This window comes from Accipiter gentilis, chromosome 18 (genome assembly GCF_929443795.1).
Source record: "Accipiter gentilis chromosome 18, bAccGen1.1, whole genome shotgun sequence".
Taxonomy (NCBI): Eukaryota; Metazoa; Chordata; class Aves; order Accipitriformes; family Accipitridae; genus Astur; species Astur gentilis.
This window is the reverse complement of record NC_064897.1, coordinates 2089485-2117252: the sequence shown is the minus strand read 5'-3', so window position 1 is coordinate 2117252 and position 27768 is coordinate 2089485. Positions and strand designations below refer to the sequence as shown.

Here is a 27768-nt window from a genome sequence, read left to right as displayed (position 1 = left end):
GTTACCAACTGACTCCTCCAGCGGACAGGCCTAGAATGTAGTGAGCTGAAGTAGCTCTTTCTTCACTGTAAAACCATCTGCTCAAAAATCTATCACACATCAGGACTTCTACTTCACCTTAGTATCGTGTCCATCAATCCTCTGTAAAACCACTCACACAGCTCTTACCACCATGTTACTGCAAGGGAGAATCAAAGAGCCAGGAGTGCTCAGAATGAGACAAGCTGCAAGGTTCACACTCCCCAGGTATCAACACATAATTGACAGTATATGCATTATTGTGTTTCCTTAAGAATATAAATATATCATGAGGATTTCCACCAAGAGGCCATATTTTTATTTATTTAGGAAACAAGTTGAATTCTGCTGGAATGTCTCCATACAACAGATGCTCCAGGAGTCAACAGTACACAGATTTCTTGGAATTGCCACGTTCAGAGCAAATAAACATGGCCTTAAAAGCCAGTTTCAAGACAACTCTCTCACAGACACAAGGTATTGGCTGTGAAACAGAACATGAGACATGAGGCATCGCATGACATCAGGTAGCACATTTCTGTTTATTTGCCTTTCTTCAAGAACTCTTAACTCACCATTAGGCAAAGTAGTGCATACAAGATGTACAAGAAAAAGATTAAAAGAGACTTCTTTATCACTGTATTCTGCGGCATGAAGGCCCACAGCCTCTGGGTTTTTTTGTTTTTTTTAAAAGGATATGTTTTTATTCTGGCTGAGGTGTTACGGTTCAGAGAACAACCTGCTGTCTACAGGAAATCTCTTGAGAAAATTAAAAGTGAACACGGCCATTTGCTAGGCTGTTTTACTGAACAAACACTGCCAGCTGCACCAATAGCATTTTACCAGACACTTGTCAGCTTGTGAACCCCTAAGTTTATAAAGACAATAGGAAATCCAACTGCAGAGTGACAGGGACAAGGAGAAGCGGTTGGAGTTTCTTCCCCCTCACAGCAGATTCCTGCCTGCTGTAAACTTGTGTTTGTGTACTTTAGTACAGCTGTGATGACCTACAACAGAGGTTCTGCCCTAGACACATATAGCTTGCTCATAGTCCGACTCAATGTGTAACTTTCATATATATTAAACCCCAAGGTTTGTCTCCCAGTGTCCTTCACATGATGCTCTGTCTGTTCACGTCCACATTGTACGCTGATGAATTGGAACAGCCTCGGCCAAAATCAATAAAAATGCCTTCAGAATCAGAGTCGATCGACTCCAGAATCTGATCCACTATGTTCTCAGGGCTGGAAGAAGGAACTGGAATCAAGGAAGGGTCCCTGTCCAGCTCAAAAGACCTATGCGGGTCATCTATTGAGTGGAAGAGTCCCTTCTGTTGCTCAACTGTGCTGAGTTTGCTAGAGCATTGCACTGACCCGGTGCTGGGCCTCTCCTGGTCTCCTGACAGCGAGCTTTTCGTGGCCGTCATGGAGCTCTTAGAACCGTTGTCCATGATGGTAGTGAGGTTGGAGTACCCCTGGAGCTCCAGGCAGGAGGTCATTTCCGAAACAGAGTGCCTTCGGATGCCTGTTCCATTGGCAGCCATGCCCTCGGTTTCATACTCGGCCACTGGTGTCAGCAGTGGGTTGTTGTAGCTTTTCGATCGCACAACGGGGTTCTTGGCGAGGATGTCACCTGATTTTGAGCGCCTGAAGAACCGCTTCTCTGTAAATAGAGAAAGATATATAATATCCACAAAGTCTCCTATTTTCATGGTACTAATAATTATGAGTGTTCAAAAGAAAAGTCAAGGCTTTTGAAAAGCTCAAATTCATGAGCTTTTCTTGAATGACACAAACTTTTATAAAAGAATACATTTGATAGTTTTGTAGATCCATAGGCTTCAGATTTCCTATATTTCTTTAGTACATTGAAGACTCCAAACCTATCTTTACAAATAATAGCTGAGATTCCCTTATATTCATACAACTTCAGCAGCTGGAGTAAAACACTAAATATTGTGGGAGACCTGAATAAACAATTGCAAATACTTTCTTTAGACAAGAACAGAAACTGCAATTCTGTTCTTGTTCAGGCTATAAAGGTCATCACTAATTTCTAGTAGTTGAAATTTAACTTTTCCACCCACCCTGGGAAAATCAGGTCTCTTCAAATTTGGGGCACAAGGATTAAGACAGGCAGTCTTACTAATAATTCTGGAAAAACTCAGATTCAGAGCATCAGTCAGAGACCACATAAGGAGAGAGCACCAAGAGCGTTTGGAAACGTTAACTGGAGGGCAGTGCCCACAGCAACTTTTTTGGGGAACAAACCTGCACTCAATCCAGCAGTGATGGTATGAATGCTGCTGTTAACCAAGTGTGCTCTTTCCAAAGAATGAGCAGCAGGTGGCAGCAAGTCAGCACAGAGATCCTCCACCAGTGGTTTTGGGCTGGAGTGCTCTCTGGCAGCTAGATCAAAACAATCATTACACAAACTTTTCGCGGACCTCAGTGCTCAGACTTACTTGTGCTAAAACCAAAAAGTGATGTGAATAATAGGTCTCACTTTCGAAGCTTTCTTCCTGCTACTCTCACTGCCATCCCCACAAAAGGCGCGTGGCTGGACAATCAAGTTACACTCTGCAAGTCAACCACAGCCACTGCATATAAATTGTCTGCTTTAAATCAGTATGCTGGTATATGTTCCCCTGCAAACCACACAATTTCCTTTACAAATGCTAGTCTCTTCTAAAATTTTACTTATGTATAAGTATCTGCTCACCTGGACGCAAATTCCAATCATATGCTGTACTACTAAAAACCCACAGTTTCTGTACTTAAGACTGTATTTTGCAGTTGTGTCTGCCTCAGCAGTGAAATTAACTAAGCCAAGTTCACCTTTGGATTTTTGCTTTGTTAGGAGTTTGACCTGGCAAATAGAAAAGGTTCCCTGGGGCTGCCCTGCCACAGGAACTCTGGCTTTTTGGTCACACCAAGGCTTGGCTAGAAGGGAAGGCTGGGTGTGCTGGCCAGACAGGGAAGAAAAGAGGTCAGTGGCCTCACCAGTCCCAAGGACAATTTGTCACAGCTTTAAATCACGCTACCAAAATAATTGGACAGAACTAGATGCATTACTTTAAAAGCAGCAGAGACTTAGGCACTCAACTCCCTTGGATCCAGGTTCATTGACTATAGTAAGACCTGTTCAGGGGTACTGCTACAGATCTGCACCCCAGACCACAGCAAGGGGAAGTGCCCAGTCCACCAAAACCTTCCTATCTTCTGCAGTCATGTAATACAACATTTATTTTTTAACAATCCATTTCACTGGAGTTTTATTATCTTTGGGTGCATTTTTTCTGTCCTGACATACAAAAGCCTGTATTCAGAAAACATCAATTTGGGGCTCCGTTTAAATGCTTGTGGCCTTTTAATGGCAAGCAATGAATACAAAGTAGTAATCCTGAACCATTTTCCATAAATAACTGGCCTCTATTTATTCACGTAAAACTGATTTGTTTCTTAAACTCCTACTGCAATACAACCATTTTTTCCATTCAGCTTCAAGGGAAAATCAACCACCTTATTGATCATTTCTGACAAGCAAACAGATTAAATTGACTGCATAGAAAACACACAATTGAACTTCTTTTCCCCTCTGTTTTCTGTATTCAAGCAGGCCATCACAGTATTTACATTAAAATACTCAGGTACTACCACATTTCCTTTTTGATTTACACTGGAAGTATCCCCCTTGCATTTTCAACAGATTGAATTACTACATGGGATATTCAAAAAACCTTCATCTTGGCCAAAGCTTGCCTTCACAGAGGTCACTGAATGCTTCAGAGCTCAAAGAATCGTTGAAAATAAGCTGGAAGGCACTCAAGAAGGTCACTCAGCCTCTGTCAACAGGCGGGACCATGTTTACCCACCTTACTCCTTATGGATGCCTATGTATGTGACATGTATGTAGTGCCTCTAGCAGTGAAGATTCAACAGCCTCTAGATGCGGTTTATGTGACATCAGAGACTTTTCCTTCCATGTAATCTGAATTTCCCCTGCTATGTGTGGTCCACTTTATTTTTCTTGTCTCCACTGGGATGGAGAACAGTTTATTATCTTCCACTCTGCAGAAAGCTTTCATAGGTTTGAAGGCTTATCCATTAGTCTTCTCTAAGACAAATTCCTACTCTCTTCCCTGCTTTAAACAGCCTTGTATGATCTTTGTGCACTAATAAACAGACACTATTCAGCACTCTAGAAATGGCTTCTTGCTTCTTCCTCTCACTGTCCATAAAGCACCCTGTGTTAAAGCGCTCTCATTAAAAGGTAGATTGGAAAGGCTAAGCACAATGGATTCACAGACCCATTGAGCGCTGTTATGAAGATCTGATTTCACCTTCTGCCACTGGCAAGTTTCACTGTGACTTTGCACACTGCAAAGAGCATGGCCTTAGAAAAGGAGCCTGACCACACTGCGTTAGTACTGGCAGTCTCCTCTCATGTGTGCCCTGACCCTGTGTAGAGCAAGGTTTTGGTGAAGCCCTCTGTGCTGTGTCAAATTGAGCCTCTGTTATTCTTACCCAAGATACAGGAAGAGTGCGTGAAGGGTCCGTCACTCGAATACAGTCCGTATGTGCCCAAGTAAGGAGAAACGACTTTCTGGATCAATGATTCCAGTTTCAAATAATCTTCAGTCACACCTTTCGACTCGTGAACCCCCTGAAAGAGAGAAAATACCCAAGATGAGCACTGTCCTCTCCAACCACAAGCTTTCCTTCCTCACTGGGGCAAAGAGAGAGGCAGCACTAACTTATATAGCAAAGATGCACCATGATGCAATACTGGTTTGTTACTACCGCTGATCCCTCTTACTGTAAAGACAAGAGGTGAGTTGAACCAGACAGAGTCACCATGCAGGCACTGCACAAATGCTCAGAAAGAGGCAGTAGCTACTCCCAGGACATTTAAATCCAGAAGGGTACATCCTGCTTAGGGCAAAGGCACTCAGGGAAGATGGAAGCTGTGGTCTGTGACAATGAATTAAAAACATCCCTGGACTTTTTGTTATTGCAATCTTACACTGACTTCTGAACGAACTACTGCCGAGTGCTGCACCAGCGGCTGGTACCACAGGGTGTCGCTGCCATCTAAGCAATACCAACAGGGTTAAGAAAAAGGTGAAACTGAGACTCCCAGAAGTATTTCTTCCACGATATTTTCAATAAGAAATGTTTACAGTGAAGAGGTTTGCATCTCTTTCCTCACGCCCTCCCTGGCACTTGCCATTATCCAGGCAAAAGTCATAACTAGCATGGTAAGATTCACCCATAAGTAAAGCCTTTTGCCCTTAGCTGTTAACTCTGCATTTCCACCCACAAATGGGCTTATAAGGCTGCAGAGGTGACAGGAAAACTCCGTGGAGCTGTAGTGTCCCTTCCACTTACAGCTGCAGCATGCACACTCCTGCGTCGTCTGAGCAGAGCCCTGCATACTCATGTGTAAGGTTCTGAACCCAAAGTAAATTCACATCTTAGTGTGTTGCTACGTAGCCATATGTTTGACGTATTTTGTTGCAAAATTAAGAATCTAAATGTCATGCTCAGCAAGAAGGTTGCTTGAATTTAGCAGAATTCCAGACTTTGTAATATGTCCCTGAATTATTGTAAAAAGAAACATGTTGGGATGAAAGCCTCCAGAGAGCAGTATGCAGATCAGATGAGTAAAATTGCAACACTTCCTTCAGCATGTGAAAGGATCCTGATGTTCAGGATGTACTCACTGCTCAGTATGATTCACCAGCCAGTGTCTACGGGTGACTATGAGCCTGCAATGTGTTTGTGAATGGCTTACTTCACCTCTTGGCTGCTGCCTGGCATTACTTGATAAAAGTTTATGAATGGAAAATAAATAATGGCCAACAGGGAAGGGACAGAATTTGCATTACGGTTCAGCAGGTTTTAAATAATGAATAACATCTTCGGAGATGTTCTCTGTCCTGTAAAACTTTGAGAGAGTCACAAATACAAACATGAACACAAGGGCATATGCAGTGAATCTGAAAGCTTGCAAACACCAAAGTAACAGCAGAATAAGCCCATGGCTATTCAACCAATTTATACTAGACAAAAAATAACACAGGAATAATTTAGAAGACTTAGTGAAGGTGCATGTATTATTTCCAAGTCATTGTTGGACTGTATCAGAGAAAACGTTCCAAATTACAAGAGGAAGGGTCTCAATTTTTATCATGTTGAGATCTGCTCCAGGGTTCCCCACCCTGTCTTGCTGGGATTTAGCCAAGAACTTTTCAGCCCTCAGAAGGGCAACATGCCTGCTACCTTACTACATATTCATGATCATATTGAGCTCATAACCCACCCACAAAGGCCAGTGCGTTAGGCCATCCGCTCCAGGCTCCCACACCAATTACCTCCGGAACTGGTCTCCTAAACATGTGTCCTGGTTTCGGCTGGGATACAGTTAATTTTCTTTCTAGTAGCTGGTACAGTGTTATGTTTTGGATTTCATATGAGAAGAATGTTGGTAACACACTGATGTTTTCAGTTGCTACTAAGTAGTGTTTATACTAAGGGAAGGATTTTTCAGCTTCTCATGCCCAGCCAGCAAGAAGGCTGGAGGGGCACAAGGAGTTGGGAGGGGGCACAGCCAGGGCAGCTGACCCAAACAGGCCAAAGGGGTATTCCATACCATGGGACGTCATGCCCAGTATATAAACTGGGGGGAGTTGGCCTGGGGCGATCACTGCTTGGGAACTAACTGGGCATCAGTCGGCGAGTGGTGAGCAATTGCATTGTTCATCACTTGTTTTGTATATTCCAATCCTTTTATTATTATTGTCATTTCATTATTATTATCATTATTAGTTTCTTCCTTTCTGTTCTATTAAACTGTTCTTATCCTAACCCATGAGTTTTACCTTTTTCCTTCTGGTTCTCTCCCCCATCCCATTGCGGCGGCGAGGAGTGAGTGAGTGGCTGCATGGTGCTTAGTTGCTGGCTGGGGTTAAACCACAACAACATGATATATAATACTAGTGGCAAAAGCCAGTGATATTTAGCGTTGCTCGTGCCCAGACTTTGTGGTAAGGCTTTATTTACTTTTCTGCCCTTTAAGTGTTTTTGATACTTGTGAAAGAAAGTAGCTAAATATCAACTGTGGAGAATGAAACCGGGTAATTCACTAGTACCATGCTGCCCACAAAATAGCTCTTACCACTAGCAGAACTGCAACACTGTACAAGTGACAAAAGTGTCTTTGCCCAGTGGCATCTTAACGCCATCTGATTTCCTATCGGTCTTACATGCCTGAAAAGTTCTTTTGGTTTCCCTCTTGGTTGTGAATTGTCTGCTCTGTTATATACTCCTTCTTCCCTGATGAACACCTCAAAAGCCTGAGCTGTATTCTGCATTGACTGCTGCTCTGGCAGGGATACAAGGAGGATTCCAGTAGCTCTGTTGAGTTCGGGTAGGCTCCTAGGGTGAACTAAGAGGATGGAGACTTGACCCCCAAGCTCCAAGCTGCTGCAACATCCCTCCATCACGGGGCTGGGGAGCAGCTGTGCAAACACACACAGTTTTTGTAAAGGTTTTACCTTTACAGTGTAAAACCACCCAGTATTATCACAGACCGCCATTAGTCTTATTCCTCAGCTCTGCGATCGTCCACAGGATGCTTTTCAGAACATACTGAAAAGTCACAAAACATCTGGTGTCCGCTGGAGCTGTGGCGACTTGTCTTCTGCTCTGCACCTTGGCACGAACGTGCCGTATCCACCTGCGACATCCTTCCCGCATTGGCCATTGTTCCGGGCCTTCCTGCAGGCGCCCGATGGGGCAGGTCCCTTAACCATTTTCTCGGCGTGGAGCTTCTGTGAGAGCAGGAGCGTAGCAGGCTGCAGACCACGTCCTGAACTTGTAAAAGAGTGTTTTTCCTGCATTTCCTTCTGTTATGTAATTCAATGACAAACATCCTCCGGGCCTCTATTTAACCAAATACAAATACCTCCCAATATCCAGCAAGGACTGTCTCAGCTTTCCAAACCTAAACTTTCCGTATCACTTGAACGACACCATCACTCATTTACGAATTACCCCAGCTGGAGCGGCCCAGAAGAGTGTCTGCAGGCTCAGAGCAAGCTGTGGCCACCTCCGCCTGGCCACACAGCCCCTGCCTAGGGGCAGGGCAGCACCATGCGGCAGTCACCACGTGCCGCTCATGAAGCCGAATGTCCCCTGACCCAGAGCCAGCTCGTCCTCACTGCAGCTGTGTCGACATGACACCGGCTGGGAAGTGTCCCAACCACATGGTCTGGGCTATAGGCTGTCAAAGGTTTGGTCACAGGGTGTAAGGCAGCCCCTGCTTCTCTTCATGAGCTTTTAAGATCACGGCCCATGAAGAAGGCAGCTACAGGTTCATACATCAGCCCGCAAAAGGTCAGCTGAGATATACTAAAGGTAGTAACAGGGGCAGGGGTGCCCCACAACCCTACTGCGAAAGTGGGGCTTTCCAATTCCGCAGTTCTCCCAATTTCACTTCTTTCGTGAACCCCAGTCGTGGCTGGTGCTGTGCTTGGTGCAGCCACAGGGCAGCCAGAGGGGGGATTGCTGCGGCACTGGCACCTCTGAGCCAGCCGGGAGCGGGGCTGGGGGGGGCTGCAGAGTCCCAGCTCTTACTGCCTCACCGATATTAGTATCAGGCAGAGCTGGGTTAGAAAAGGACTCTGAACAGCGACTGACCTGCCGATTCCTGTTACCAACAGCAGCGTGCAAACCTCACTTCAGAGGGTACTGTAATTCGGCACTGTGTGGGGCTGGGGGAGGCAAGGAACTTCAAGGGGAAGGATGGACACCTCCTAAAGCAGATCAGCTTTAGCAGGTGAGGGGAAGCTTCTGTTTTGCTTTAGCTGCAAGCCCCAAGGGTGCTTTTAAACTCTTCTCTCCATGAGAGGTTTCTACCCCATCTGTTGTGCCACATGTGAAACCACTTGTTTGTGTGACACCAAATTCAGTGGGAAGGCACTTCTGGTGGAAGTTTAGCATAGAGCGAAGTATGGTTATAAATGCTTTGTACATCTGTATGTAAATATAGATAGATAGACAGATGTATAGACATCTATGCATCTATCTACATGGATATCTCTATATACTTTAAGGTATATGAAGTCCTTTTTAGACTCTTTCTCAAATTTGTACGTGATTGTGCTTATAGAGGCAAAACTAGCTTTAGAGTAAAGCCAATTTGGGATTATTATCCGTGTTACAGTACTTTCTGAAAACCTGATGGCAGGTCTTAAAAGTCACCAATAAAATAATAAAAAAAAGTATTTTCCCGTTATTTTGGCAGCTCATGGTTCTTCTTGTATTTACTGCTTGATGCCTTTCTAGTTTGGTATATCACTATATAGCAATAAAACAAGTCACATCCAGCAGGCTGGCTGCTTAGCTTGCAGGAAGCTATATCATAATTTGGAGGAAAAAATGAAAACTTGGAGCATTATCAGTAAAACAGAGGCTCTACCCTTATCTTTAATGCAATATTTGCTCTGCAGACATGCAAAAACTTTCTTTAAAAGATAACCGTGACCTTTCATGAACCCAATTTCATTTTAGCAGTAGAGTTTCATGCTTCTCTGCAAGTGTGAGATGTATCTATTAAATTCCTTTCAAAGGCCTTGCCTGACCTATTTATTTCTCAATTGAGGGCCCAAATAGCTCAATATCATATAGCTGCAAGTATCTTAGTACTTCTGGAACAGTGTAGCTGCTAGATGGAATCCTCATCTTGGTCGCGCTGTTTTCAAATGCAACAAAAATCACCTCATTATCTTTGGAAGGATTATAATGTAATATTATTGCAAGAGTCTGCCTTACTTTCAAAGCATGGATAATGGGGATTTGAGTCCCGAATATGTGAATACCATTGCAAATGGAAAAGGTCTACGGTCAGCATCAAGAACAGAGACATGTATTTCTACGTGTAACACAGTATCCAAGTCCCTTACTTCATTAACCTGTAATTAAATCATTTAGAAACAAAGAATTGTATATCATAGTTTAAAAGCATTATAATGACCCGATGCACTACTGGTTTTGATATGTAAATCTGTAAGCACTCCCAGAAGGGCCATATACCCTAAAGACTACAGGTTATTGCAGTAGCTCCTTTATGAAGTTACTGCCCCATCTGCTGAACTGTGGCACTGGCTGCATGCATGCTCCTCGTTGCTGCACTTGAGTATGTTGCTGGAACAAAACATTCCTTGTGTTTGAGAACAAAACCCCATGAGTCAAAACCATAAGTCATTCCAGTAAGAATGGACACACCGAACTGCTCAGGTTTCCATCCCTGTTAATTCTGTAAGCTAACCACAAACTCCTCCTGAGTTTTTAAAGGGCACAAGGGCTTCTTAGGAAAGCACAGAGGAAAGAATAAATTTGTCTTTTGGCACTGCGAATAAACAGATACATTCAGAAGAATAGCTGGGGGGTTTGTAACCCTGTGTAAGGCCACAGCCTCCTTTTTCAAAATATTGGACGCCTCTAAGCCTCAAAGAGGTCCTAAAGTGGAGGCCACTCCAGGCAGGCATTTAAGGACTTGAAGAGTCCTCCTCAAACGCAACCTTAAAACCTGCCTGAGGCTAAGGTTTATTACTTTAACCTTTTGCATGCTGTACAACAAAAAGGGATTGCTTTGAAGATTTTTTAATGAACATACATATATTTTAACAAAAAATACTATTAAGCCATGATCAACATTCTATCTAAGCACAGGCTACATGACTTGCAAAGCTACCCAAAACCTAAACTCTATTTTGGTAACATTTGCCACAGCTTTTCTTAGGAAAAAAAAAGTATCAAATGTCCTTGCTTTATTTTACCATGGCAATGAAATAACCACAATCACAACTCTTTATTTCTATACACTATTATATTAATTTTTAACACCCTGGTCTTCTCTTCATAAGCAGTGAGCAGTGATAGTGGCACACAGGCGGGTGGATGTGCCATCAATCCAACTCGGTGTAAGATGCAAGCCTGCCTGCAGCCTCTGTCCCTGTGCAACTAGGAGGTCATTGCTGCATACTCCCTGATGCTCCAGCTCTGTCTTTTTATTCATCACCGTAAGTGAAATCCTTTAATTTTTGGTAAAAAAAAGACACCTAAAACCCCCCAGATGGTATCAGCACTTCCAAACAATGCTCTGAAATGACCATAAACCTGGCTGCACCAAGCCCAGCCCATCGAGGAGGCGTTCAGGCTGTGAGTTGCAAAGAAGCCCAGAAATTAATCATGTGCCTTCCACCACTTTTCACCTGGTCTTGGCTATTTCACTTCCTCAGGCTCTGGTAAGAAACCCAGACATGAAGCAATCCCCGAAAACAGTCACAGCCATGAAAAACTATTTATTTAGTCTGCTGATGGCCCAGTATGTCTCATTAGACAGCCTGGCTAAATTAGGATGCAGTTTTAGGCTTCCCATGGTCCTGTGAGCAGATGTAGGACATCTTACGGAAAAGACCTGGCTCACGAAACCCAGTCAAGTGGCAGAAAGGGACTTGCTTTTGTGTATCATTTGCTGCTTATGTCCCTTGCTTCTCACCACAAAAACTGAATGTGAAGCTGCATGCCTCCTTTTTACCTGTAGTTGGGAGCAAAGAGGTCCTCACTGTTTCAGTGGCAAAAACTGGTGGCAAAGCCCCACTTTTAATAACCTGCCCATGGAGTCCAATAATGAAATACAGCCCTAGGAGCAGGCTCCTGCGCCACCGAGCAGGCTGCATCAGTTTCTGCCCCATCACTCTGTGAACTACAGCCTGCTCACAAGTGCTTGCTAGCACAGCACTAAGTAGAACAAAGATGAAATTTTCTTCTCAAGTACTTCTGGTGGGCAGAGCAGCCACCAGCAGAAGAATGGTATATTCACCACTTCATCCAACTGCCTTGAAATCTTGGGAACTGGTGGCTTACATTGACTGAAAAATGATCTACCCTAAAAATCCTGCAATGCATCGCCTTCTTAATGGCAGGCGAGGCACCAGACCAGAGAACTGAATACATAAATCACAGCAGTTGGAAACAAAAGAGCTACAGCTAAAGCTGTCACGTCCTCTGGCTATCAGGCACACCTCAAGGGGATGTCTCATGCATGCCAAGAGGCTAGAAATAAACCTAGCTGCTGGCTGTTCTTTTTGCTACCTGGCTGCTTTTCATTGACACTTGGCTCATGTTATTCCACTTCGGTGTCTTAGCTGGATCTCCACGTGGCCATGACTCTCTCATGCCTGACTCCTTTTGTTTTAACCCTTTGCTTCACCCCCTTGACATCTGCTGTTTCAAAATACCCCACATCCATCCCGCATTCCTCTTTCAGACCCTGGCCAAGCCCCCTGTCATCTGCTGAGCTCCTCTGCTGCATGAGCCTCCCTGTATTCATCTTTGCTGCAGGCTGCTTCAGTTCTGGCCGGACAACTGCAAGTTGCCCCAGGTAACTCCTCATTCATCTGTGTCTGAAAATAATCATAAACCACTATTAAACACCAAACTGCTTATAACTGACCAGCAGTAACTTAATGTTTTGCTGAGTACTTATAAAAGGTCATAGGTCCTCTACAGTTTCCAGTTCTCAATAATAGCACCCACCACTAGTAACACCTAGAAACGGTGGTATCACTCAGTTGCTTTTCACTTCCCTCTTTAGCACAGAGTATTACAGGATTGCTTACCTAATAAAGTACATATTAAAAGATATCTCCAGTGTCTAAGTGTACCCTAACAATTGGATGTGACGGTGGAAACTACTTCATGCCCACCTGCAACTGTAGATGTGCTGACGTATATACTGGTCATTGATTAAATGATGTAGCACAACTTTAGCTTTAATGCTTCAGCTGATCAGCATGTTCACATGAGTAAGTAAGTAACGGTGCAGAAGACTGCCTTCTATTTCAACTGACAGACTGATGGATAGATTTTAAATTAAAAATAAAATAGAACACAATAAAATAAAATAGAACAAAATAAGACATAAATAAAAATCTGTCTTCCCCCAGGTCAGGGTGGGCAAAGCAAGCAGGGCTTCTGGACCCAAGCCCAGCACCCTACCAGGAGCAGACACGGCACCGAGGGAGGCACAGCATGTCTTGATGCTTGACATGGGAGCAGCTCTACCTTCTTGGTGTCCCCTGTGGAAGAGCTGCAAACTAGATCCTGCGTTACCAACTTCTGGACTTCAGGAAAGAAAGGAGTAAAAGCCCGACTTCTGGATTATTTAATGAAGTCATTTCAGCAATCACTACTCTTGGTGACTTGATGGCCCAGAAGAGCGAAGTCCTCTGCCCATGGGACAGCTGTGTGTGGCTCTGCTCATGGCCAAATAACACACCCTGAACCTCAGACTGCTCGGGCGTTCTCAGCCTGGTTCTGCTGGGGCATCCTTGATGGCTGGCCTTCAGCCTGGTCTACCAACAAAAAGCTGTGACCTACTACCTGCTGAAGCAGTCCTGACCCGGTGCTATGTGAAAGGAAACGTGCTGCCAGAAAGCGTTTACAGGGTCAGGCCCAAATGCAAAGTGAGGTCCTGGCCTCATGCACTGTCCTCTTTTAACCACATAGGAAAACAGCTAAGAAATGTAATTATTTTCTGCTTAAAAGCAGAAGATTCCTTGGAGGAAAGAAATACGCATTAAAAACCACATTTCTTTCTTTAACTGGCAACAGGTCAGATCAATATGACTAAGAGAAACACACATGCAGCAGCAATAATCTGACAAATACTGGATGATAATAGTTGCCCAACTGCTCCCAGGGAAAGCTGAGATTAAAAGTCACAAGACATACCACAAGGCAAACACAGAATAGTATCTATAGGGAAAACACACATTACTCAGGCAACACTGCTGGTGGAGAATTGATAAGGGCATGCAGACTGCAGTGCACACCCTGGTGACCACACAAACGGGAAGATCTGCTTCTTATTTTAGCCAAAGAGACAGCAGCAGCCTTGCTTGTAAGAGATTTGGAAACCAATGCCCTTACAGGCACTTGTTATCCCACTTTGGTGCGTGTGACACCTTTCACTGCATCATACCTAGCCTTCTCAAACTTGAGCAACACAGAGCAACCTGGTCTCAGGGCAGGCATGAAATCACTGTGAGGAGGAATTGGGGACAGCTGGGCCACCAGTCGTTGCCATGTCCACCACTGCTGGCATAGCATGTGCTCTCAGTTATGTTATGGGTCACATTCTGGATTGAGGTCTGCATCCCTCCATTGTCCTTTGAATAGACACATGCACATACTTAGTATCACCTAATAGCTAATCATCTAATTTTTACCGATCTTGCAATGCTCACACACAAACCTATGGCAGCAAAGTTACGTTATGTTTTACTTGGTTGAGAAGAGGCTTCAGCAGTGGTCCCCAGGTGTGCAGAATTTTTGTTTTCTCTACAGCATGGTGGCACTTCATTGACCAAGACCACCCAGCCTCATGCTTTGGAGGAGACCACAGCTGGCTCTTGGAGCAGCAACTATTGCCCAAACAGCCGAAGCTGTCCTCCTGTGCACAGCTGTTCAAAGCCTGCTCTTACCACACCATGGAGGAGCATCATCATGAGAGTCTCCTGCTCACATTTACTCCACCTTCAGTTGACATGCGCAACATTCTACTGAAGAACTCAAAGATCTTGCTTTTATACCCGCTACAGTAACTTGCTAGGCTTCAACACAAAATCAGGAAGCCCAAGTAGGTGGAGATATTGGGCTCCCTCAATCCCAACTATCCACCTTGTCCCTGGGAGTCAGCTCTGCAGAGCAAATCCCCCAGAATTATACAAATGGAATTACATTTGTGGAGTAGCATCTCACATGGGGAGTAGCATTTACACATGGGGTAAATGCAAGCTCCTGAGTAAACTCATGGAGGTATCAGATGTGATAACAGATTCTTCTCAGCCTTTGCAATTTTGACACCAAGGGTAATATGGTGCGTAGAATCAGCCGTGCAGTGTCAGACCAAAAGTTAACTAAATTCAACATTTTCTTGCTAACAGTGATAGCAGAAGTGCGTGGGCAAAAAAAGGAAATAGGGCATGCTCAGTTCAGGCTTTCTTGTTGAATACATTGGTGCTTCTGGCAAACAGTGATGTAAAAACTTGCTGCATGGGACTTTGCAGTAGCCCTTAAGCATAAACAATCTGTGCTAGAAATTATTTAACCAACAAGATGAAGATGGTCAATAATTGACAGAATAGCTAGTTTCCAGAACCAAAGAACAAGCCTAACTACTGAGTCCTCTGAACAGGGGAAAGGATGGATTTCTTTGGTACTTTTGCTAAGCGCTTTTCTTGTGTAGTTGCAGCTTTCCTAGTTAGGAGGTGAGCAAGTGCGATGCTGAACCCTTCTGCTGTCTGACAGAGAAGGACCAGACTGTTGGCAACAGTTATTCAGCTTAACTCTGAATGTTAATTGCAGTTAAGTGGAACTATGCTGACTGACATCAGCTGGCGGTCCAGCCTAAGCCAGCAAGGGTGGAAAACCGGGTGAAAACAGATAGGACATGGAGAGAGTGATTAATTTTTCCACCTACATTGATGAAATCCTGATGTTCACAGAATGGCTAAGGTTGGAAGGGACCTCTGGAGTCATCTGGTCTAACCTTGCTGCTCAAGCAGGGCTACCGAGAGCCAGTTGCCCAGGACCATGTCCAGATGTCTCCAAGGAGGGAGACTCCACCGCCTCTCTGGGCAACTTGTGCCACTGCTCAGTCACCCTCAGAGTAAGACAGTGTGTCCTTATGTTCAGAGGAACACTCCTGTGTTTCAGTTTGTGCCCATTGCTTCTGGTCCTGTCACTGAGCACCACCGAGAAGAGCTTGGCTTCATCTTCTTTACACTCCCCCTTCAGGTATTAATAACAACTGATAAGATCCCCCTGAGTCTTCTCTTCTCCACGCTGAACAGTCCCAGCTCTCTCAGCCTTTCCTCAGATGAGAGACACTCCTGTTCTTTTATCATCTTCATGGTCCTTTGTTGGACTCTCTCCAGTATGTCTGTGTCTCTCTTGTACAGAGAAGCCCAGAACTGGACACAGCACTCCAGGTGTGCCCTCATGAGTGCTGAGGGGAAAGATCACCTCCCTCGACCTGCTGACAATACTTTATCTAATGTAGCCCCAGGATACTACCAGCCTTCTTTGCAGCAAGGGCACATTGCTGGCCCATGTTCTTCTACTAGCTTCAATGGGGCTCGCATTTCTGGAGGACTCTCCACCTGAGAGCTTCAAGTCCCATAAAAATGTTGAGTAAACTCTGGGAGCTCACTTGAGAGGGACTACAAGATCAATTGATCCATTTTGAAAAGACATCTGAATAAAAAGAAATGCCCTGCATCAAACTTAACTGGGAGCAGAAAGGGGTCAAGGACTAGGAGTTTAATCTTCCTGCTCCTGCTCCTAGTCTGTGATTGCCAGGATAGAAAATTTCAGGTACTTCCTCCTGGGTTTCCCTGATGATTCATGCCACTTTCATCCCAAGCAGACAACTCAGACATTTTTTAGCCTTTAGGAAACAGACTCAAAACAGGATCAAAACTGCTTCAAGCAGGGACTAAATTTTGCTTTGTCCAAGCCTGTGTTGACTAAGCAGAACCTGATCCTTTTAAACTGTGTGTGCCCTCTTCCCCATAGGGGTTTCCCTGCAGCAGTCCAGAGGCAGAAAGAGAAAATGTGCCTGGGCTGGGGGAAATGGAGACCACATCTTTACAGAGTGGAACAGGCTGGAAGAAAGCGGTTTCCCCTCTCGGAGGGCTATCTCAGCTCAGCTAGGAATTCATAATGGACTCATTTTCAGTAAACCTCGAAGTCTATGCTATGCGTGTTCACAAACAGTATATCTCATGGCGGGCGGAAATGTGTAAACTAGGACTTCTGCATCAAACTCTCAATTGCTTTAAGTCAGAATAACCCCTGTTAGGTTAATAATTTTATACTGGTTTACAACCACAGGAGGCTGTGCCCTGTGCATTACATGTCCATTCCTAGGCACTGGTATCCTTTTGCACGTGTTGGGACAGATGCAGCTCCACAATTCATGGTTCTATCGTTATGAGCCCTCGGTAGTGTTGCCTCATGTTATTTTTTCCTCTCTCCATTCTATCCTAAGCCACTGGCAAACTGGTAAAGCCTAGAATATTTTAAGGGTTAAATCATGTCTTGTCTCATCTCTGCCTCTTGCTTTTCTCATAGCAACAGCATTCACAGGAGGGAGAGGCAGAGAAGCTTGCCATTGCCATATTGACAAAAGTCAGCACTTCAGATACCTGTGACTGCCTCAGAAATAAAGATCTTGTCATATTCACTTTAATCTCCAGCAAGTGCCAAGTTATGTCAATGTCAGCGTGAGAAGCTGCTCTGTCTCTCTCTTCCTTTCATTGGTGGCACTGAGACACAGACAAAAGATAAGGAAGACAAAACACCCAGACACAGCTTGTGTTCAGCTGGTGAGGGTTTTTCAAATGGCCTAGCTGCAGAAAGATAGCAATAGGATTTTTCTTTCCAGACAGGATCAAACACAAAGAACAGGCTAGTATTTCCCTGACCCACAGAAATCCAATGTATTATTTTTCTTTAAACTGTTATTAAACATTTTATATGAGACTGCAAAAGACAAAGCAGAAGATGAAGACTGAAGATAAGCAAAAGATAGGAAGTTATTAGAAGTTAGGAAGTTACTTTGTGGCTTTAAATACAGTGCTTAGGATCCTGCAGAAGCTGAACAGCCAGTTTGCTAATAAAGATCCAATAAAAATAATCTTATGCATTTCTGCCTTTCATAGTTTTAGGGCTAGAGGTTGTCTGATTCCCGGCTAAGTGACTCCCCTGGGCACAGATGAGAGCTGCAATCATCTCAGTCAAATAAGCTAATGTGACTTTGAAACAACCCACCAAATGAAATCTATGCAGAGGTGAGCATCTCTGAAGAGCTGTTTATGGAATAAATCTGGGCTGGAGTTAGTTTATCTGCATTTACAAATGCTTTAGCACTACCACATTACACTCACGGGCAAACACACACGTGCACGGAAGCGCATGTGCAGCCCCATGCAGAGACCACCCTGCGAGTTACCAAATAATTAGATGTGATGTTTAATGTCCAAGAGAATAAAGCTTCTCATTTCTTTTTAGGCTCCCTCCTGAAGTTCTTGCTGATTTGTACACATTAAGCTCATCTAACCTTGCTGGGGAATTGATGACTTTTAACTCTGAGCATTCAAGTCTTTTACCTAGTCTTGGCTCTGAGTGTTTTCTCATTTAACATTTATTACAAGAAAATCCATCTTAGATTTATTTTCAGGTGGGTACTCAAACAGAAGAAAGGATTGCAGAGCCCTCCCTCAGTGCATCCAGGCTCTTTTGAAGAGACATCCAAGAAATGCTTCTGAAGAGCTGCAAACATTAACTTGACTGCTGTTACCTACTTGTAGAGGATTTCTGACACTGCCTTTCACAGCCACACTCCCCTTTTAAATCATTAATGAACATTCATCCCTCAGCATCCTCCATGCTGCTTCATCATTCACAGGTGACTGAATCTACTCCACAAATTTTCTTCTTTTCTGAAATACACTTGAATAGACTGAGCAGACATGTCAGCCGTGCCTTCTGGATTTTTTTAATTTTTGCCATTTCTGGTAGTAACACCATTTTCATCACCAACAACTCATCCCTCTGAGCCAGAAAGCAGATTACCTCGAGATCACCTATCTATCCTGGCTTAAGAAGGTGCGTGGTTCAGACACCACCCGTGGGCAGCTGTCTGCTCAGGCAACCAGCCACTCAGGGCAGCTGCTTGCCCACAGCCTGCTGCTCGTGCAGGCAGGGAGCAAACCACCGGGAGAACTGGGAACTGAGCAGCACGCTGCTGAGCGAGTGCTTTGTGGTTATTCTCTTGCACAAGGAGGTTGAGCTTCCATCAATCCCAGAACACAGAAGTTTTGGAGCCCAGGTGCCCAGCAGCCTGGCCCTGAGGGAGTCCTCCTGGCCTGCAGCAAAAGCTTTGCTGAAAGCAACACCTTTCTACAGAACAATTTAATTTCAATAAAAAAATCTTTGCCAATTCAAAATACTTGGAAAGTAACTGACTGGATCTAGAGCAGAAACACCGTCTCAGCAACCCAGCACGTGGAGGGTAAAAGGAAACAAAGAAACACAAGCATACAAAATCCGAGTTTACAGCCAGAGAGCACTGAGCAGTGTACTTCCCAAATGCAAACAGCAGACGGATTAGGGACGTAATTGCAGGAGTAGCTCTCAAAGGCTGACCTTCCCTCCTTCGTCCCCATCACCCACCAGGGACATGCACACTGGCAACTCCACGCTCTGGCAAAATTCAGCAGCATTCAGCAATCCTTGCAACAACCTGCAAGATCTATCTTGCAACAGATAGCTCTACATGTAATGGAAACCTATGTGGTTGAAACCAACAGACGCCCTGACCTACCTGTTGTCAGTATGACCCTACTACTGAAACAAAAGTATTTTCCCACTGTCTCTACTTCCCTTAATGCTGGCTGGTGCTTTAATTTAATTCACATAGTATCACACAGCCACTTCTATGGAGCAAACCTTCTCCTTGCTTCTGTTTTAAATGTTAACAACACAGCTACATATATAACCATATTCTAGAGATTTTCAGGCAAAAGTACTGCCCAATTCTTCCTCTACTATACAGGGGCTTTAGCAGAGCTGCATGAGCTTAATACTGCCTAAACGTCTGTCCTAATGTGATTCAGTCTTTTGAGAAACGATGGAAATACCCCACTGCTTCTTCCAAGGTTTTGTTCTCTCCAGCTAAACAAGGAAACCACAAGAAAGGCTCATGAGTGATACAGGAGGAATGAGGGATGTGTATTTTTTCTTGGAGCCCAACACATAACCTACAACAAGAGGACAAGAAGGACCACATTGCCCTTAGTCTCTAGAGGACATCTAGACCACTAAGGCCAACAATGTATTATTTGTCATAAAATTACTTCTAGTATGTTTGTTTCCTTGTTTCCTTCTGTCCCCATTTGTCTGACCAGAAATACCTCCCACCTCTTGCATCAGGCTGCACAATCTTTAGTGCAGAGACCGTATTTTAATTGTGTTTATACAGTGCCCAGTGCACGAAGGCCCATCTACCCACACTAGCAAGTAAGGAGGCTCGGAGATACATGGCGGCTGGGAATAGAAGCAGCTGACAGGTCTTAGCTGCTCAAGAAGAAATTTAATTGGTTTCATGCGAGAGCCACTCCGAGTACAATAGCTGTATTTTGCAAAACACCTTTCTGACTGATTTCAGCCACGCTCAATGACAGCTTTTCTCTTGCCAGCATCTGCTTGACTGCAGCATGCTTGCTTTTTGCATTTGGATTACAGAGCACTAAAGCACAATCCCCTGCCTACTGACTTCAAACCAGAAGCCTCTGGATCCATTTTGAAGTGCAGATGAGTCAGGAGTGGTTTCCTCCCCTCCCTGTGCCCCTGGCTTGCCCCACCACAGCTCCCACCCTTTCTGATGGATGGTCACTTCTGAGCAAAACTATGCCGCCACGACCAGATGGTTCACTTGCAGCAAAGCCATAACATACCAGGGATGCTCAGCACAACTGCCCACACGCCCGACTCGTAGGCATGACCTGCCACATCATCGTCACCTTGTGCTGCAGAATTCTTGCCGCAACCACCCAGTAGCTCACTGGAAACGGGACAAGGCTCCTGGGAAATAACTGTTTAAATCAAATAACATAATCTGAATCCTGCTCTGTCACATGATTAACTGTTTACCTTTTAATTGCTTCTAATAATTGGGTAGTGCCAAGTTAATGAATTTCACTGTACGTGTCGTGTATCACTGTGCCACACAGTTGTTTCTTCTGCAGGCGCAGCAGAGCTAAGGGTAAGACTGTGAAATTACTGGTAGAAGACAATTAACCCTGTCCACTCACCATGGGAGAAAGAATGCCTCCGAGAGACTCATTCAATCACTCACCTATCTTTTGCAGATTGCAATGCACAGCCTTTTTGTTTTTGAAAGAAATACACCACAAAGCAGTTACCCTCTGCACAAGTCCCCGTGCCACTAGCCTGGTACACACTGTCCCTGTGGGCTGCTGGTTCTGGCACCAGCAACCACAGACCAGGAGAGGAAAGGCTTGGGGAGGATGCTTAGGTGGCACTGCAGATCAGAAATTTCCATACCTTGCACAACTCTTTCCCTTCTCAGTGCACCTTCTGGGGAGAAGGCGGAGGCTAGGACATTTTACATAATTTGTTTTAATGACCCTGTCAGCTTCAATGGAAACACATCTTCCCATTATAATAAAATTCTATAGCATAGACAGAGAAACAGGCAAACACCAAAACCCCAGGAGAAATCACTCCTGATGGAAAGCAAACAGCTGCCAGAGTTACTTCCAAACAATTCATAGAGGAAACGATTAATTTTGCTCCTCTCTAATTATAGGGGACTCTTCTACAAAGTTGCCATTCACATCGGTGTGAGCAAACCACTCTGTGCCTGCTGCTGGGGGACGCCTCCTTTCTAGAGCAAGCAGTGCTGGCCATGCCCTCGTCTCTCCCCAAACCAGATGGGCAGCTGGCTGCCTGCCAGAGAGTGCAACCAGCTCCAGCTGCCTACAGGGCAAACGGAGCTTCACAGCACCTGTATTTCCACTAGCTGCCACCCAGGTCCCCATAACTCGCTCAGGTCACCGCTGCCTCTGGGAGGACTCAGTAGTTCAGGCGTTCCTGAGAGATGCTCGTCATGACCATCTAACAGCCCGTGGCGCAGGCAGCTCCCTGCATGGTGTGTCCTGGCACTCTGCAACCGGCTGCTACTGGGTCTTGACCCTGTTTATGGGTGTAATTGAAGACAGGAGGGGGAAACTGAGACCAGAGAAAGAGTTGCCTGCAAGGATGAGCTTCCAGCTGTCCTCCATGAGACTAACATGCTGCCAGCTACTTTCCTCTCTGCCTTCCTCCCTTCTGCCCTGTGGGAAAATAAGATGGAGTCAGGGGAGGAAAAGAGTCAGAAGGCTCTTCTGACTCTTCCTATGGGAAGGTAAAAGGTGAGGAAGCAGCCAGCAAGACGATGGGAGAAGCTGTGTTACCAGCAAGCACCAGTGTTCAAAATCCAGCAAGGACTGTGGAGCCCCGTGTCTGCCGCAGGAAAGGCTCAAGCAGCAGGAGAACAGGCACGTGGGCCGCCTCCGAAATCTCCTGGTGGGAAGCTTCTCCGCCAGCCCTCTGCTCAACCAGAAAGCTTTAGGCAGTGAGAAGGCACGGGCATAGTGGTACCCGCACAGAGTGCTATCCAAGCAGCTCTGCACCCAGCTGCAGCTCAGTACAGATCTAACTGGAAACCAATGTCAACTCGTCTCCGAAAACCATGGGGAAGCCCAGGTGTGCTACACTACGAAACAACCCTGCGCAGCCTTTCTGTTGGAAATTACTTTTGCTGTTCTTCCTGTGAGCAGGGCCAGGCGAATCCCAGGAGGCCAGAACAGGAGGTGCTGCACCAGTGACCCTGACCAGCATCGGCTGACCTTCTACCTGCACGGACACGACTCAGTCATGGAGAGCAAACTGTCCTCCCCTGTTGCGCTGGTTGCCACCATGGCCATAGCTGGTAGGTACCACCCATGATGCCGGGTCCCAGGTCTGCGGTCAGCCATAACAGCCGAGAAGTGACAGCCACCTCTTGGGGACCCCCCCTGCAGTGCCCTGGGCAATTCAACAGCCACAATTCTTCATGGCTTTGTCTACCTGGAGATAGTCAGGAAAATGGAATTATATTCACTAAATTAAGAACAGAAAGCTGGTTAGATAAATTGCACGTAGGCCTCTGATGTAGAATTGAAGTGTCATTAATTTAACTCCCCAGCCTTCCTACCCCTTTAATTCTCAGAATGAGTGTCCATACAGAGTTTTAATGGGGTTTAATTAATCTTCTTTAAAAGGTAGCTTAGATTAACTTTCTTATGTTCCCCCTGTAGACAACCCATGAATTACAGTATTGAAGCACCTGCCTCAAAGGATTCTTGCACCGTGGGAATGTTTATTGCTCAGTTTTTCAACGGTCAAAATTTCTGCGCTATCTTTTATGCCAGTTTTAGTCTACTGGCCCAAATGGGTCCATAAAAGACATTTGTACAAACTAATGCAATTACTTAAAACCTTCTCCCTTTTACTCGATAAAATTACAGGGTCTACAGGGACATTCTAATTCAAGTTAAGAATGATTTTACTGATTTAACTCTATTTTGTTAAGGATTAAGGATTTGCCTACCAATGAACCTGTACTGGTTTTAATATGCCAGTTTCATTATTGGAGGCAAACTCCAGGAGACAGACATATATTTTATTAAGGACAACCTGGTTTAGTTGAGGTTAAACACTTATCTAACTGAATTGAGCTGAAACAACTCACACTTAAGCTGCACAAATAAATTATTGTGGGCTAAGGTAGTCTCAGGTGCCATAGGCAGCAGCTACACCGTAACTCCATGCACGCCCACTCTAACCCCAAGGCAAGTGTTGAGTAATTTGAAAGACAAGTAAGCACTTCTCACCTACCACAGTGCAAGACAGCAAATGGGCAGTAACTGCAGAGTTACCTGATGGACGGTAACAGCATAACTCAGGGCAGTCTAGACAACTGCTGTGGCATTTGACCAACTCTATCTGAAGCCATACGTTTGGTCAACTAACTGGTATCCTTCACAGAAGTGACATTTTACTTAACGCAAGGTACTCTTAAAATGCACTATGAACGTACACCCAAAGGGAGTTTGCACAATACAAATTGCCTTCTAAAACAATTGTGTTTAACTGGTATGGACAAGGTTATGGTCATGTTCCCCTGAACACTGTCCTTCTGTTAAGAGGAGGGACAAGGCGCACATTTGAATTACTACACCACAGTGTTCATGAGACACGTTTATACATAATAAAGCAAAGCAACTATATTTTATATTGCTTTCCTGTTTATCTGCTGCTTAAGATTACAGAAGTGGCAACATGTAGTGTTGTCAAATATGTTCAGAGCTAGTTTTGGTGAGTACTCAATTTCCAAATGAAATCTCATCTTTTCATATGGCAATGGACTTGCACTTCCATTGGCCTTAATTACAAAGAGGGTCCACATGAGTGCAGATCTTCCAAGATTCATGGTGCAGAAATGCTGGTTGCACTGGAGTTACTATTGAAAAAGTGCCTTGTCAGTCAGGCTTACAGATTGGTTAAGAGCAACCACGCTCAATCCCCCTATCTCTGCCCCTAAAGAAAACATACTTGTGGTAAGCCATGAAATAAGTGCCAGGTGGAAAGCGAGCTAAAAACATTATAGAGGGAAAATGCCTCTGATGTGGTTTCCCTCCTTAACTATAAGCCTACAGCTTGTAAATGGAAAACAGATAGCCACTGACTGCCACTGACTCATGTCCTTACCACTTACACCAAGGTCCCCAACTATAGCAGGGGAATTGCTCTTGACTGACATGCAAGCAACCGAAGGTGGTACTTTGGTTAGTACAAATAGTGTATTTGGCACTCCCACCTGGCACCATCAGCCAACTGAAGTATCAGCACGACTGTAATGTACATTTAGACCTTTCTGGTTCCCCTGTATTGCACTTAGACTACTGCAGCTGTCACTTTTTTGAACTCTTTGGTCAGTTCCCAGCTTCTTGTCTCATAGTCATTAACACAGCACATCCCAACCTGCTTGAGGCAATACCCCAAGATGTAGAGGAAATAGTTCCAGCATTTTTGCTGCTTCCATGCAGAAATGAATCCCAGCACCAGAAAACTAGCACAATAATGAAAACCATATGAGGAAATTCAAAATCAAGTATGACAAATACTCCTCACTAGCAAAAAGGTCAAGATTTTCTTTCAAAAGATCTTTTTCCTACAACAAATGAATGCTATGCCTTGTTAAAATCATGGTAATACAAATTCATTCCAGGATAACAAACCTCTGCCAATTTCATTACAGTAAACTGCACTTGCTGATGGAGACAACAAATAAGACAGAGTAAGACAGAGGATATTGCTTAGAAGTGAGCGTTGTTTCTACAAAATACTCTAAGGTGTAAATCTTGAGGCCCAGATTCTCAGTTTTGTGTATGTCAACACAAAGCAGTGGAGGACTCTTCCCTTTGTGTCAGGCAGTGTCCCGGCTGTAAGATTTCTTACCTGACTCCTTACGTGCCTATGGGGCTGATGCAAAGGACAGACAAGCCAGCCTTTCACCAGGAAGGAAGAAAACACATTTATGCACAACCCAGGGAAAGCACAAGTTTTTGATATGGTGATTTATATTTAAATAGGGTCTACAATATATTTATTTATTGGCTTCTACTTTTTGTGTCTTATAAATCAGGAATTCAGAAAAAGGTAAAGAGGAATTAAAAACATTTTGAAACCTCACACCCACACCACTTTGTTCAACCTGTGCTTCAGGTCTAAGAGACTTAGTAAGACAACCTCTCTAAAGCAACCAACAAATTTGAAAAACTATGGCCATAAAGAATTGACCCCAGTTGACACACATTGTAGTGTTACAGCTAATCTGTTGTTCCACAAGCAGGACCCTAAAGCCTTCTGATAGCAAAGGGTATTTTGTTTTTAACCACTACGCTGTCTTTGTTTTGCTATGTGGCTGCTGAGATGGAAAAACAGCACACTCTGCATTTTGCTTTCAGCTCTTGCAGTGTGCTTTTCTACCCCTTTAAAGTGCAAGGAGCTGAACCTACATTTAGGAACTTTCCAGAGATAACAAATAGGTCACACTGGGCAGTTTTATGTATTTATTTTGTCTTCCTTTACAGAGAAAGACAACAGGCAAGGGAATTCAAACGAAGCTCAGAGAAGCCAAAAAGGAAACCACAGGTTTTATTTTTCTTTTCAGAACTTATGTTTAGTGCGGCCTCCTCTCTCGGCAAGAGAGATACTGTGTTGTGTTGTTCTTCTAAGGTTTTTAAATACCTCAGATCACCCAGACAGATTCTGTGAACTCAAATAATCCTGATGTTAACTGAAAGATGCAGAGAAACACTTTTTAATTCTTCTCTTCCAACCTTCTCAGACTCAGGAGACATACCTGGAGCTAAGATGTTCCAGTTTCAGTGGCAAAGGTCATCTTTGACAACATGCTTTGTGAAATAAGTCAGGTTGTTTATCCTCTGGTGGTAGTTTTGCTCTCTTTGGTTCACAGAGCATAAAGGAAAAAATTCTGTTCTAATCTCTCCTTCTGTTTATCCCTCTCCTTCCAGCTTCCTAATTTCACCCAAAAAGAAAGGTCATCAAGGTGAGACTGACAACTCAGTATAGTTACATGAGCTCCTGTGCATCGCTCTGTGCTCAAAAGCGGTTTTAGTTCTTTTACTTCCCTCAGTCACAACTCTGCTCTTGAAGGCCCTGCAACTTAAACAGGAGCATCCTGGAGGCACTTCAGCTTATGTTCCTATATGCAGCCACAAAGGATTAACATTTCAGTTTGTGCTTTCTAACTGGGTCAGGCTATGCTGGTAACCAAAAGTTTGAGCAGTATAAGGCCCTTCTTCCAAGCCATGATAAAACTCCCACTGACTTCACCAGCACAGGACTATCACTTCTTCCCCCACTTCTGGGGGACTGCTGCTTTCCTGATAGATTGCTGGTTTGTACTTAGACCAGGTTATAGCACTGGTGAGAAGTGGCTCTACTGGATTGGAGAAACCAAGTCTAATAATTAACTCAAGGACTAATTTCTGATCCTTTAAATGGAGGGTATCCTACAACAAAGCTTCAGATATATGATCTGCTATTACAATACTTTAAACAGCTTTATCCCAGAAATGGAGGTGGTTCTTTCCTTCAAAAAAGGACTGCATAGAGAAGATACAGGATTTTCCTTCCTCTCGTTATTTTTTTTTAGTCTTTGATGTCTTAAACACAAAGAAATTTAGGTATTTGGCTTTCTGGGCAAATTGTGAGGTATGTGTCAGGCTGGTGACCCCTTCTGTCCCAGCATATATCCTCTATCATGTCACTGTATGTCAGAGGACTGCTGTGGGTGCTGTATCACATGCTAGGTTATTAAATGCATGGCTCGTAGGCATACTTCCAGCAAATAGTCTACTGTGGACAGAAAAAAAGATTTGATGCAAAGAAGGAAAAACAATCACCCAAACAATGAAGTAAAGGGTGCAACTTCACTTCAGGCCCTTTTATTCAGGAGTTCTTTGGCAGGGACTGTTTTATTCTCCTTGCCAGAGCATGGCCAGCTGAGCAAGCAAGAAACGTGTGCAACTTGCAATAGGTCAGTAAATTCACAGAGGTCAATGAAATCATTCACATGCTGAAGCCAATGAAGCTAACCCAAGCTCAGGTAAAATGCGTGCTTACTAAGCTTTGCTGAATCAGCACCTACTTCCTAAATGAAGTCCAAGGATTGCTGCAGCTTCCCTTTCCCTCCACAAGGAAAAAGTGTCTTCTCCTGACAAACTGACAGAGCTCTTCCCCTACACCATGACAAACTAAAACATGAGCAATACCAGATGCACCCTGCACTAGTTACCAAATCTCTGCCGCTTTAATCCAGTCTAACAGGACAGACTGGTGCATGTCAGCATGGGACTTTGTCAACCTGTGACCTTCAGCTGACTCTACAGCTGCTGTCCTGAAGAACATGACCTACTCCTTAATTAGATAACACAGCTGCCCAAGGCTGTCAAGGACAGAAACAGGGAACCTTAGCACC

General features: G+C 44.3%; 1 protein-coding gene across 5 annotated transcripts in view; it reads right to left on the bottom strand.

Moving 5' to 3' along the window:
* Positions 1-322: 322 nt before the first annotated feature.
* Positions 323-27768, bottom strand: part of PRR5 (proline rich 5) — a 93875-nt gene continuing 66429 nt past the window's right edge. For all 5 annotated transcript variants that reach the window (XM_049822594.1, XM_049822596.1, XM_049822598.1 and 2 more), the window contains 2 exons: positions 4545-4683; positions 323-1680 (listed from right to left, as the gene is read on the bottom strand). In XM_049822594.1, the coding sequence (XP_049678551.1) occupies positions 1130-1680; positions 4545-4683 (690 nt within the window). In that variant the 3' untranslated portion in view covers positions 323-1129. The remainder of the gene's footprint in view (positions 1681-4544; positions 4684-27768) is intronic.